Here is a 12,420-nt window from a genome sequence, read left to right as displayed (position 1 = left end):
GTGATCTTCTTAAAACATAAACAGGATGATGGATCACTCTTCTTCAAAATGGTCCTGGACTTCCCATTTCACGTAGGTCCAAGGGCAAGCTCTGCTCTGCTCACATGGAGATACCTTTGTTTAGCACCTGGGCACCTCCCATTAAGCCTTCAGATTTAAGCTTTAATGTTGGTTTCTCAAAGATGCCTTTCACGACTTAGTTCCCCCTATGTTTTCTTCAGAGACACTACTCACAGTGTGAAATGACATATTCATTTATGAATTTATTTGTGAAGTGCTCTCTTCCTTCTCTTTCTGCCTGAACAGACTATAAGCTACACGTAAGCAGTCATATTATGGGTCTACTTTCCATTATGTACCTAGTCCTTAGCATAGAGTCTCGACAGAATTATTTAGTAAACATAAGTTGATTAAATAAATGAACTGGACGTTCAATGCCTTTCCTGATTTGGGTCAATCCCCCTTTTTGGCCTTTTCTCTCATTATCTTCCTTCGTACACCTTACCCTCTAGTGACACATGATTGTGTTTAGTCACCACATTAATCCTGTAAAGTAGGATTATCACTTCCATTCCTGGGAGGGAGAAATTAAGGCCCGGAAGGTAAAGTGACTTGACCAAGATCACCCAAATAAGCTAAGAGAGTCAGGACAAAATAAGGTCATGCATACAAACGCCCTGCGCAGCACTTGGCACACCGCAGGCGATCATACTCAGTATCTTCTCCTCATTTTGGGGAAGCTTTGTGCAAGGTAAGAGCATCCCGACCTTCACACAGGATTGCGAAGAAAGGGGATGACAGGGTGGTCATGCTTGGGGTGGGAAGCACAGAGTCATAATCTGTCAGTGTAAGGAAACGGGGAGAAATCCTGCTGAGCCTAGTTGAAAAACAAGAAAGCAAGAAAGACTGATTATTCCTTCTCGCTAGTGTAAGCAACTAAAAACGACATGTTTGCTTTATCGCCTTTGGTCTCCCATTTGATTCCTGACAGCCATCTCCCTCCCTTCGATGCTGGCTGTCAGGTGCTGAGCTGGTTGGCATTACAAAGGAGGAGGAGAACTGAGAACAATTTAAACAGTATTTCAGGGACCGTTAATAGGCATGGGGAGGGAGTTTTTGAAGTTGTCTGGCTCTCTCAATGCATTCAAGGAACCCTCACCTGCCAAGACTGCTTGATGTTTTTGCAGGTTGGGAAGAGAATCTGGGAGGGACCTTTAAGAGAGAAAAAAACCACACACAACAACAACAAAAACCAATGTCTATTTCCTCCGAGGTTTGAAGGAAGGAAGAGAAGAGAGACATCAGACAGAAGCTTATTTTAGCCCATTACAATTTCTGAATACATAATTGTCTCTTCTCTAATATCTTGTTAACCAGGGCCAAATGCAGGCACAGATCTAAGCTCGGTTTCTGCATTTTACTGCTCTTTTACTCAGAGAAATCCAAACTCCAGTCTCATCTTCCCGTGAGGGAAAATAGCATCTCTCCCAAAAGCCAGCATGAGCTCCTGGAACATTCTGGAGGGAAGTATTCACCTATGGCAAATCACAAACACTCAACTACCAAGGTAGGAATTTTGATGAGAAGGAAGAAGTGAAAATCTATGACATTCTCCTGGGGACAGCCTTACGTTGTTGTGACAATAGATTTTGGAGCCAATCGGAATGGAGTTCAAGCCTCAGTCCTACATCTTATTGATTCTATGACTTTGGAGGAGTTACTCAGCCTGGTTTTAGTTTCATTCTTTTACAGGCAGAGACAAGGACAATAACTTATCATATAGGAAGATCAGTAAGTATGCAGTGGACCTGGCACAAAAGTGACTCTCAGTGAGTAGTTGCTCTAGTTGTTATTCCTCCGATTATTGTTATCCGAGTTCGTGGCCTGGGAAAGGGGGGACACACCCCATGGGAGCCCAATGTCAGAATAGGGACAGGGACGTTTTTGAAGTTGTCTGGCTCCCTCACTGCATTTTCAGTCATAAAATGGTCTGAGCAGAGTTTGAAACCAAATAGCTTACGTTCAAATCCCAGTTCCCCTTACCTCACAGGGCCTCAGGTAAGTGACCTCTTTAAGCTTCAGTTTCCTTATCTGTAAATGGAGAGCAGAACAATCCCTTCTCATGGTATTGCTTAGAATTCTACAAGATGATGCACATGAAGAACACAGACAAGTGGAGAGAGAGTTCGATACATCAGATGTGGTTTTTCTGTGCTTTTCCTTTTTTCTCCCCTGTTATGTTTCTATCGTGAACTCTCAGAATTGCTAAGAAGAACATAGTGAGTGTCGAATTCTCCCTTGTTGACTGACAAATAGGAAATGGAGGCCCAACATGTTGCTCAATTCTCATAACCAAACTGGGGTGCAACCTCTGTTGGAACCCAAGCCCTAGGCCTTCACAAGACTCTTACTTGGCCCTTCCTTCCTCGGTCCCTGCTTCCCACCTTCCCTGAAAACTCACCCATCACTCCCTCTCCCTGGCTTTCTACCCTGTCTTAACCTACTCCTGCTTTCCCTATGCCCATGTCCACACCCTAGGATAACCTGATAAGCCCACCTCCGAAGACACGCAGGCGTTCACCTCTGAGGCCCCCAGCTAATGCTTCGTCTTGAGCTCCAGTTATGCTGACCTCAGCAGAAATCCCTGCTGGGTAGGGAGAAGCAGGGTTAGCAGGAGAGATAAGGTTAAAAGGAACAAGGGCTTTGCTTCTGTCCTGAATCTCCCCAAACCAGAACCGCCTGCCTCACATCCCTGACACAATTTCCTCCCTCCACAGTCTGGGCTTTGGGTCACCCTAGCTACAATGCTTAGAAGATAATTAAATACCAATCGATCTGTCTTCAATGTTTCCTCTTCTGAGTAGCAAGTCCTAGGGGACAGAGGGTATCCTGCAGATGTGCCTGAGAAAAGGGCTCTCCTCAGACAAGGGACAAGGATGGTGAAGGGAAAAGCCATTTCACAATATCCTCAAGAGGCTCATTCCACCAAATTCATGTTCTTCCTGGAGATGTTTTACTTTTTTTTTTTTTTTCTTCTGTAGAAATAAAACCAATTTGCAGGCCAGAACATTAGGAAAAGGCCATACAGTCATGCCTGCGTTGGACACTGGTTTGCTGTGCTTAACTGGTTACCATTTAGTGAACACTGTTCACATGGCAGGTACACTCAGCTAAGCGTGTCCTTTGCATAAATCATCTCCTTCAATCCTCACAACAAGGCTAAGGAAGAGTAGAAGGACTTAATACCAGGCTCATCTTCCCTTACCCGGGAGAGACTGAGGCTCAGAGAAAGAAAGAGCTTTGCCCTAAGCTACACAGCTAGGAAAGAGCAGAGCGAGGATCTGGACCCCCCGTCTGCTGATTCTGAAGCCTATGTTCAGCCTGCTATTTATTTAATGTTTCGGTCTAGAAATAATTTCAAACTCATTGAAAAGCTGCAAAGATAAGAAGAATACAAAGAACATCCATATATTGTTCTTTGTTCAGATTCACATATTATAAACATTTTGCCCCATTTGCTTTGTCATTTGAAAAAGCAAATTTTTTTTTTTTATTTTACTTTTATGACACATTTATTGACTGGCAATAAAGCTAAGGCAAAATTTTAACCTTGGGAAAAATGTTTCCCTTCTCTGAGCCTTGATTTTTATGTATATAAAATGGAAGATTGGAAGAATTATCTTTAGGTCTGAAAAAACAAACAAACAAAAAAAACATGCGGTTTGATGACAAACAGTGGATAAAGGGATGGGATGGATACTCAAGTGGTCAAGGCATGGTTCCTGCCTGTTTCTCGAGCCCATCTGCCGTTATTCCCAAAGCCACAGCCTTGGAATCTACTTAGTTTCTGGCATCTCTCATCCCCATCCCAGGGCACCATGTACCCTCCATCCTCCTATTTGGCAGGTACTGTTCTGCCGGTGCTCAGCTTTCACCCCACCCCATTCCCAGCTCTTGGAGTCTCAGATCCATCTTTACATTCTCAGCTTATATTTGAGAAGAGTCTCCTACCCTCGATCCCCAAAGGCTTCCTTTTCTGTAGATATGCCTTGAACATATCCTCACCTGCTCTTTTCTTCTAATACAGGATTAAATTCTTTGTGTGTGTGTGTGTGTGTGTGTGTGTGTGTGTGTGTTTGTAAAATCAAAAAGAAAAAAACTACACATCCGTACAAATTAGTACAAAGTTTTGTTTAAAATTCAAGAGTTCTTATCACTACAGAAAACCTCAGCCTAGGAACTGCAAAATTAAAACAAGCAACTAAAACAAAGAAATAAGCAAAATCAGGAATATTCATGCTCTGGTTCTCTCTGCTGGGAAACTAATCATAATTAGCAAAGCTTAGAAGAATGTACACAGGATTAGGAATCAGAAAACCTGGGTTTCTAGAACTGGCTGAGCAGCCAGCAGATGAGAAGAATGAGGGCCAGAGAGGGAGGCCCAAGGCCACGCAGCCACCAGCAGAGCTAAGCCTGGAGGCCCATGCTGGGTGCTTGCACTGCTGGAATCATCTAGCAGCTGTGTCTGCTCTGTCTCCTCTTCATCTTTTGCCTGGGGCTGGCCATGCCATCTGCACTTTTGATCTGGACCTTCGATTACACACTAGCTTATCCTGACCAACAATGCTTTTCTGCGTGAGCTGCATCTCCCCCAAGGAGATTCTAACCACCTTGAGGCTGGGGCCTCCAGCCCCACTTCTTACACTACCTAGAATTAGGCTTAGTAAGGTTGGTTATTCCATAAATACAGGTTACGCTATAATGAGCTTCAGACTTGATGCCATGAGTCATAAGTATCTTCATCTGACAGAAAATCTGAGGCTGCAAGAGGGCACGTACATGCTTGCCAAGGGTCACTAAGTGCGTTGGTGGGGATACAGATTCCAACACAGATCTCTCCTAACCTGGGGTTCAGTATCCTTTGCTGTATGTAGTATTATCTCTGGTTAATAAAGGTGAAATTCTACCCAGTGGGTGCCTACCATGTCCAGCTACTTAATTATTTGGTTTTGTAGAATGCCGTCAGAATTGGTAAGCCCTGAGTAAGGGATGGGTTAAATGGTTATTTACTTAACCAAATGGAGAACTCATTGCTTGACAAATAGACTTATTTAGTCATCAATGTCGTGTGTGATATGAGATCAGATTCACTTTACAAAACATTGTGAGATTTCGCTCAAGTTTCCTGGATCAGTCGTACAGGTGAGGAATGACATGGATGGTTTAGGGCATGGGTCAGGGGTCAGCAAACTGGTTTCTTTTGTTTGTTTCTTTCTTTGTTTAGGAAATAAATTTCACTAGGGCACATTTATATTCATTCATTTTTGTATTGTCTATGGCAGCTTTCAATGTACAATAGAGGACTGAATAATTCCAACAGTGACTACATGACCCAAAAAGCCAAAAATGTTTACAAACTGGCCATTTACAGAAAAAGGTTGCTGACTCCCGATTTAGGAACTCCAACCAGACTCACAAGTCTTGGTTTCTCTGCCTGTTTCTCAGTCCCTTTCTCTCTCGCTCCACCACTCACCACACCCATTCACAGTTCTTTTCTTTGGTACGGGTTTCCACTTGGCCGTACAGGCACCCGTGAATAAGTCCCATCTCCTTTACAAAGAGCCTGAGACTTGGGGAAGCTAGGGTCGATTCTCAGACTATATCGTAAATCTCTTTTCCAATAGATCCTATTGCCCATAATAAAATTTTAGCTGATTTAGTTTGGGGTCCCAAATGTTTTTAAGGTAAGGGGAATTTCAGGAGGAAAGAACACAATTTCTTGAGCATTTCTGGGTGAATTCTAGAATCTTCCATCTCTAGACTTGCTCACTCTGCAAGGTAGAGGTCAACAGCTCTGTTTTATACAGAGAGAAGTGCCCGGATGTTAAAAGCCCAGCCATGGCCACACAAAGGGGATGAGGTGAAGTCAGGATTCACAGCCAGGTTGGCTGGATCTAAGGCCACTTCTCTTTCTTTCACGGGATGTGCTAAAGAGAGAGAGCTAGGTGAGAAAAACCTGTTCAGTGTTTCCTTTCTCCTCTCATTCCATGTCCTTTCCCTGCCATCGGCCCTTGGTATAGTGTTCTCTGCCAGGGAAACTTCTGGACTTGTCACATCCCTTCATACTTCACACATTCGGCATGCTCAAAGAACCCAGGTAGAGTGCGTTTTCAACATCAGTACTCCGACTCTCTTCCCACTACCAGGCATGTCCTTCCCTGGAGACCTTGAAGTGGAAGAATTAGGTCTCAGTTCAGCTCACCAGGAGAGGAGAGAGAAGGAAAGGAAGTGAGAATGGAGTGAGAGGAAACGAGAGGAGGGGACAGAAAAGCAGTTTCCATCCTGAGCCCTTATAATAGTCTAGACACTGGGCCAGCGATTTCATTCATTCGTTCATGCCTGCCTGTGTTTAGGGCTGGGGATTCGTTCATGCCTGCCTGTGTTTAGGGCTGGGGAAGCTGGGCACAGAGGACAATGGATCCACCTTTGAGAAGCTTCCAGTTCAGTGGAGGGTACAGATATTGCCCAGAGAATATAAAGATTCATGTAAAATTATACCAACAATGAAATCTACAGAAAGGGAAGAACACAAGAGCTGGTATAGAATAAAATAGTGAAATTAGGTATGGGATAGTTTAGCTGAAAACATGCCATTTAAGTGATGTCAGAGTGAGCAGAAGTGTGTCAAAGGGCAGGAGAGAGTATTTCAGGAGAGAACGTTTGTGAAGGTTCTGGCAGGACGGACATGGGAGTGCTGCAGAAGAGGCCTGGGAGGCAGGAGTGGACAGAGCCCTGGGGAGATGGGCAGGTGGTAAGAATGTCCCACCCTAGATGCAAAAGGAAAGATGAAGCTTCTACGCAGAGAAGCAACATGACCCCTGTTTACATTTTTTAAATGATCACTCTGGCCGCATGGTTGAGAAGGGTTGGAATATGGTAAGTGAGACCATTGAGAAGGTGATTTTCGCAGTTTTTAAGCAAAGAATACAGGTGACAGAGACTAAGATGGATGATATGGTGGAAAAAGGGAAAACTCAGTGCCAGGGATTGTAGTTACAAAGAGATGCTCATGTTCCCATTTAATCCTCACAATTACTCTGAGAACGAGGTATTGCTACTCCATTTTGAAGACAAGAATATTGAGACTACTGGCACTAATGTCATGTGGGTGAACAGTGACAGAGCCATGCCTGGGCCCAAGGGCCCAACTCACTTTCCAGCTTCAACTCTTCCAGGAAGCCCTGCCAGATTTCTCTGCTCTTCCTCTCTCTCTCTTTTTCTCTCTCAAAGCTGGGACAGTATGAACCACCCAGATAGCATCTGGTTACACTTTGTCTTCCAACATCTTCTAACATCCACAGCCCACTCGGCCCAGTGCAGGGCCCTCGGGAAGACCCTTGCCAGCGTTTGCTGACTTGCATCTGAGCATCCCTTTTCAACCTCTACTTATCAAATGGGAAAGTGAGATTTGGAGATAGGCAGTGACTTGGCTAAGGTCACATAGAAAACTGGTGGCAAGTCAGTAACTAAAAACCACTGTGCCTATCACTAATGGATGATGCCAGGGTCCCATGCCCCTAGATTTGAGAGACACAGCCCAGATCCTATTTTCAGATGGAACTAAATGAAGTAGAGTGAATTAATATGGAATCAATAGCTATGAGATGACTGTTTTCAACAAGCTTAAGGATTGCCTTTCCTGATATTTTTATCTCTTTCTTCCCCCACATTATCACGCGTTATTGTCTCCTCTGAGTGATGGCCAGGCTGGCTTGCATGGCCCTGGGCAGACCACAGAGAACCACTGACTCACTGCATTTGCTAAAGGAGAGCTGAGATTCTGGTGGCAAAGGTCAGGGCGGGGTTGGGAGGACATGAAGGCAGGCATGGGGGTGAAGGCACAGCCAAATGGGATGACAGAAGCCACTCCATGCTGTCAACACTCTGTTCCATTGCTCTGTCATCTCCAAGGATTCCCAAACCTTCCCGCTCATCTTTGTACGTGCATTTTTTCCATTAGGGCAGTGAACCCTGAAGATAGCTAGACTCCTGGGCAACAACAAAGAGGGGCCACGGCCCTTCCCAGGCAGGAGCTCCAGAACTGGGCACTGGGATCTAAGTTTACTTGGCCAGAGCAGAGGCTTTGACAGGACCAAGTTCACTCTCTATGCTCAGCAAACAAGCACAGCAGCAGCAGCAGCAATAACCTAGGCAACATGAACCAGTGTCAGGACTGCCTTTCCTGTGATTCTGCAAAAGGGACAGAGTAACTTGGGCTCAGGGAATCTATACTTGTGATTCCTCCCCTATTCTCTTAATTCCCTTTCTTGCAGTATTTTTTTTTTCCTTAGCATTTGTCACCATCTACTACATTTATATTCGATATAGAGCAAACTCCACAGGGTAGGGCTTTGTAAAAATTGTTACTTGGTGTGTGTTCCCAATGCCTAAATATTATCAGACACGTAGTTGGTGCTTAACGAGTATTTCAAGTATGTACGGAAGGGAGGGAGGGGCAAGGGAGGAAGAAAGAAAGGAAGGATTCACTCAAAATAGCTGAGAAAAGAACAAAGAGTGGTGGGAAAGGGGGAAGGGGAGAGAGAGAAGGAGAAGAGTGAGAACACACAGAGGAGAGCAAAAGGAAAGACAGAACTATAAAGAGAAGAAAGCAGTGATAAGGAGGGAAAAAAAAGAGAAGGAGGGGAGAAAAAATAGAAATTAAAACAAACAAGCAAGCAGACAAACCCAGGATACTGAGGAGGAAGCAGAAGAAGATGGGGCGGGAACCAGAGGTAGAGGGGGAGGGATTTGCCATCAGTGGACGGTAAGTGGAGGAGAGACATGAAGAGAGTGGCTTTGGCATTCTGCTGGTAGGAGGGCCAGGGAGGAAGGTGTGTGTGTGTACAGAGTGGGTGCATCACAGTCCTGGCTTCCTCACCGCCCTGGAAAAACAGCCTGGCCTTCTGGAGGGTATGGAGGTACTAGGCCGGATCATTTATCTCAAGTCCCAAGGCTTGCTTTCGCTTTTCTTTTTTTAAGTTTAGCTCCAATTTATGAAGGACATGCTCAATGACGGATATTTTTTCCAATTAGTTGTCAATAGCCCCGTTCTACAGAAGAGACCCACCACCCTCCTCAGCCTGAATTCTGCAACTGTTCTGGGGAAAGGGATAAGACAGATCAAGAATCATCCATCATCAACTTGTAAATCTCCAAGGCAGCAGACACCAGAAAGCCAACATGGGGAGGAGTGAGGGGCAGGCCCCATTATTCTAATGGCTGAAGAGGCTGCCAAATCTGGCCAGGTGAGATGCCAAGGCAGACACTGGGCCTTTTCAATGAAAGGCACCCGGGGTAGGGAGATACCGAAAACGAGAACCTAACTGACATTAATAACGTCTACTCTATTTACCCTTATTATATACCAAGACACCATGATAATTTTTTTATATATCATAACCAAAATCCACCTTCAACTCTACGTGAGGCAGTTATAAGACCCACTTTACAGATGGAAAAATACCTGAGGTATGGGGAAGGTAGATGAGTTGCTTAAGAGAAAAAGGAGCCCAGAAAAGCTATGTGATTTCTGCTCTTTGAACATCATCAGGCATGGGTGGGACACGTGCAGAATCGTTCTGTAGAAAAGATTCTTCTCTTCTTGAGCATAGGCACTTTCCCAGCCCACTTCTGTGGAGAGGCGGGAGGGCCACAGGCGGCCACAGGCAGCCACAGGCCTTGCTGGGCTGCCTTCACGTTTGCCGGAGGGCCCTGGCTTCTTTCCGGGACCTGGTCTAAGCTCATGGATCTGCCCTTAATCACTAGCATGAAATATATCTTTGTACCCTAAATTCTCTTCCAAAAATGCAGTCTTGATCTTGCTAATTTCCCATCCTCATAAAACACTCAGGGTTGAGGAATTACATTCGCAGGTGATTGCCGGAAATGCAGTTTTCCCTCCAGAGCATGTCATCGCAGTGAACCGTGGACCTCAGCCCTTGACGGAGCCCTGCTTCAGTGTCGCCTCGTCTCCTTATGCTGGATGTCATTGTGAGAAGCAATCGCCCAGCGATATTAATTGCATCTCTTGAAAGACACTATCTGGAAAGTCACGTGGTGTTGTTTATAGGGACCGACTAGAGAACGTTCTCTCTGTTCTCGGGGTCAGGTACATAGAACTTCTTGAACAAATATCGGTTCTGTCCCATAGAACCCTGCGCGTTTTACTGCTGAGTACATTTCCCTTTGCGTTTCAGTTGCTAAGGATCTGAGTTCAACTGCCGGGTCCTCCCAAGAACTACACTTCACAGTATGGCACAGATTACGCGGCATTGATCTAACCTGAGTGTGAATAATTGTCCTTATTCCTATTTTCCTTTCAGTCTCATTTTCTTAGTTATTTCAATTCCTGTACTGAATTAAAAAAAAAAAAAAAGAAATTGCATAAACTTAAAAAAAAAAAAATTATCCGTAAATCCTTTAAGGAATGAGGAAGGACAGAAAGCAAGTGAAGACTGGAGGGAAGAGGCTATAATACCGATCCCTCGCCCAGCTAGGGTTTCGGGTGTCAAGCTCAGGGTTAACTGGACAGGGACCAGGTTGAAGAAGACTCAGGGTCTGTCATTAAGCACAAAATCTGTTTACAAACTCCGGTTCTGGAACCTTCCCAAGGACTTACCTTTGCTGCGGCGGCGGCTGCGGTACTGCTCGGTGTAGAACGTCAGCTGCGTCTCGTCATCTGCCTCTGAACCCGACGTCCCCTTGGTCCTCCCAAAGCTGATTCCCCCTGCGAGGAAGTGCACTCCATCAGTCATCTCCAGCCTCCAGAAGCTCATTCAACCCCTCATCCGCCCCAAAGATCAGCCACCCGGTCCCCAGACTCCTTTCTGTGACTCGCAGGTGCAGAGGGAGGCGGCATGATTCACAGAAGGAGCTCGGTCTATGCAGTGAGGCGGCCCTGGGTCCTGACTACGGCTCTGCAGGCTGAGGCTGTGTGACCTTGGGTAAATGCCTCACCTTTCTGAGCCCCGTGTTCTTCCTTCCTAAAATAGGAACAATAAACTATTAACCTTGTGGAGTTGCTTTAAAGATGAAAGGAGTTATGTGAAATGCCTGGTCCCTGATGGCTACTAAATAATTGATCGCCATATTGTTGCTTAGTTCGATGAGCCTGCCTCTAAGAAAACACTCCAAGCAACTTAACTTCACACACACACACATCTTACTTAGGTGCTTACTATATATGCCAGGCCCAGGGCGGGACATGGGACATACAAAGACACAACCCCATCCTTCCCAACTAGGGGATCATACGCTAGTCAAGGTGACAAATGGGATCCTATGGCATCTGTAACCTAATTCATGGTTATGTTTTCCACAAAATAAGACTCTGGGGATGGGGGGAGGGGAGCAAGCCATCCGAACACAGGTGACCTGGGAAGGCTTTATGGAGAAAGAAAAATTTAAGTCAGGGCTGAAAGGATGGATGAGGCTTCAGTGGTAGAAAGTGGAATTCCAAGGAGAGGCAAGAAGAGCTGGCTTGTCCCTGGGTGGGAAGCGTGTGCAGAGGGAGGCCACATCCCATGGAGTACTGACTTTGAAGTGTATGCTGGAGTCACACAGTGGAAGGCCCCAGATGCCACACTGAGGACAGGAACTTTTCTTTGGATGTCATGGAAGGTTCTGGAGCAAGAGAATGAATTCATCAGTGGCACAGAGGTCTCAGAATGGGTGCGAGGGAGGACGAGCAGCTAGGAGGCTCAGTGATCACCCAGGTGAGGGGAGATGAGGGTCTAGGTGAAGCCAGAGGCGGTAAGGACCGGAAGGAGGAGATGGGGGCAAGAGCGCTTCAGAGGCAAACTCGGAGGAACATGGAGGGGCAAAGAGCAATGCTGATTACCAAAATGATAAAAACAGGCTAAAAAGAAATATACCAAATACTAAAGCAGTTAACTCTGCAGGGAGGCGTATGGAGAACTTCTATTTTCTTTGTGCTTTTCTGTGTTTTTTTTATTGTTACAAAAAAAAAAAAAAAGGATAGGATATGGAAAGAGAGAAATTAAAGGAATGATAAACTCTTTACCCTAGAGAGGAAACATTGAGAGGAGAGCTTCAGAGCATGTTGGGGGCATGTGGTGGGCAGAGAGAAAGATGAACTTTGGTTTGGAAAATGTTTAGTGGATGGTGCTTCAGACACCACATCAACAGACTGTCTCTGGGAGGAGATTCGGGGATCTGGTAAAAGTGATTGTCCTGGATGGAGAAGTCCGTGGATCAAGTATAGGGATAGAGGGAGACAACTTTTCTCTATAAACATTTCATAACTTTTTATTCAAGTGCCATGCAAACCTATTGCCTATTCAAAGAGTCTACCTGAGGAAAAGAAAAATATACATTTGAGGAAAATGTTGTCAACACATA

The 12,420-nt window shown here is 45.2% G+C and overlaps 1 protein-coding gene across 1 annotated transcript in view; it reads right to left on the bottom strand.

The window, feature by feature from the left end:
- The window catches only part of ASTN2 (astrotactin 2), a 787,984-nt gene that overhangs the window by 503,787 nt on the left and 271,777 nt on the right, over window positions 1-12,420 (bottom strand). Inside the window, exon 6 of the mRNA XM_025050436.1 lies at window positions 10,679-10,786. Within this exon, the coding sequence (XP_024906204.1) occupies window positions 10,679-10,786 (108 nt within the window). The remainder of the gene's footprint in view (window positions 1-10,678; window positions 10,787-12,420) is intronic.

The sequence above is a fragment of the Pteropus alecto genome, unplaced genomic scaffold (genome assembly GCF_000325575.1).
Source record: "Pteropus alecto unplaced genomic scaffold, ASM32557v1 scaffold226, whole genome shotgun sequence".
NCBI classification, from domain to species: Eukaryota; Metazoa; Chordata; class Mammalia; order Chiroptera; family Pteropodidae; genus Pteropus; species Pteropus alecto.
The sequence above is the reverse complement of the archived record's forward strand: the minus strand, read 5'-3'. Positions and strand labels throughout refer to the sequence as shown.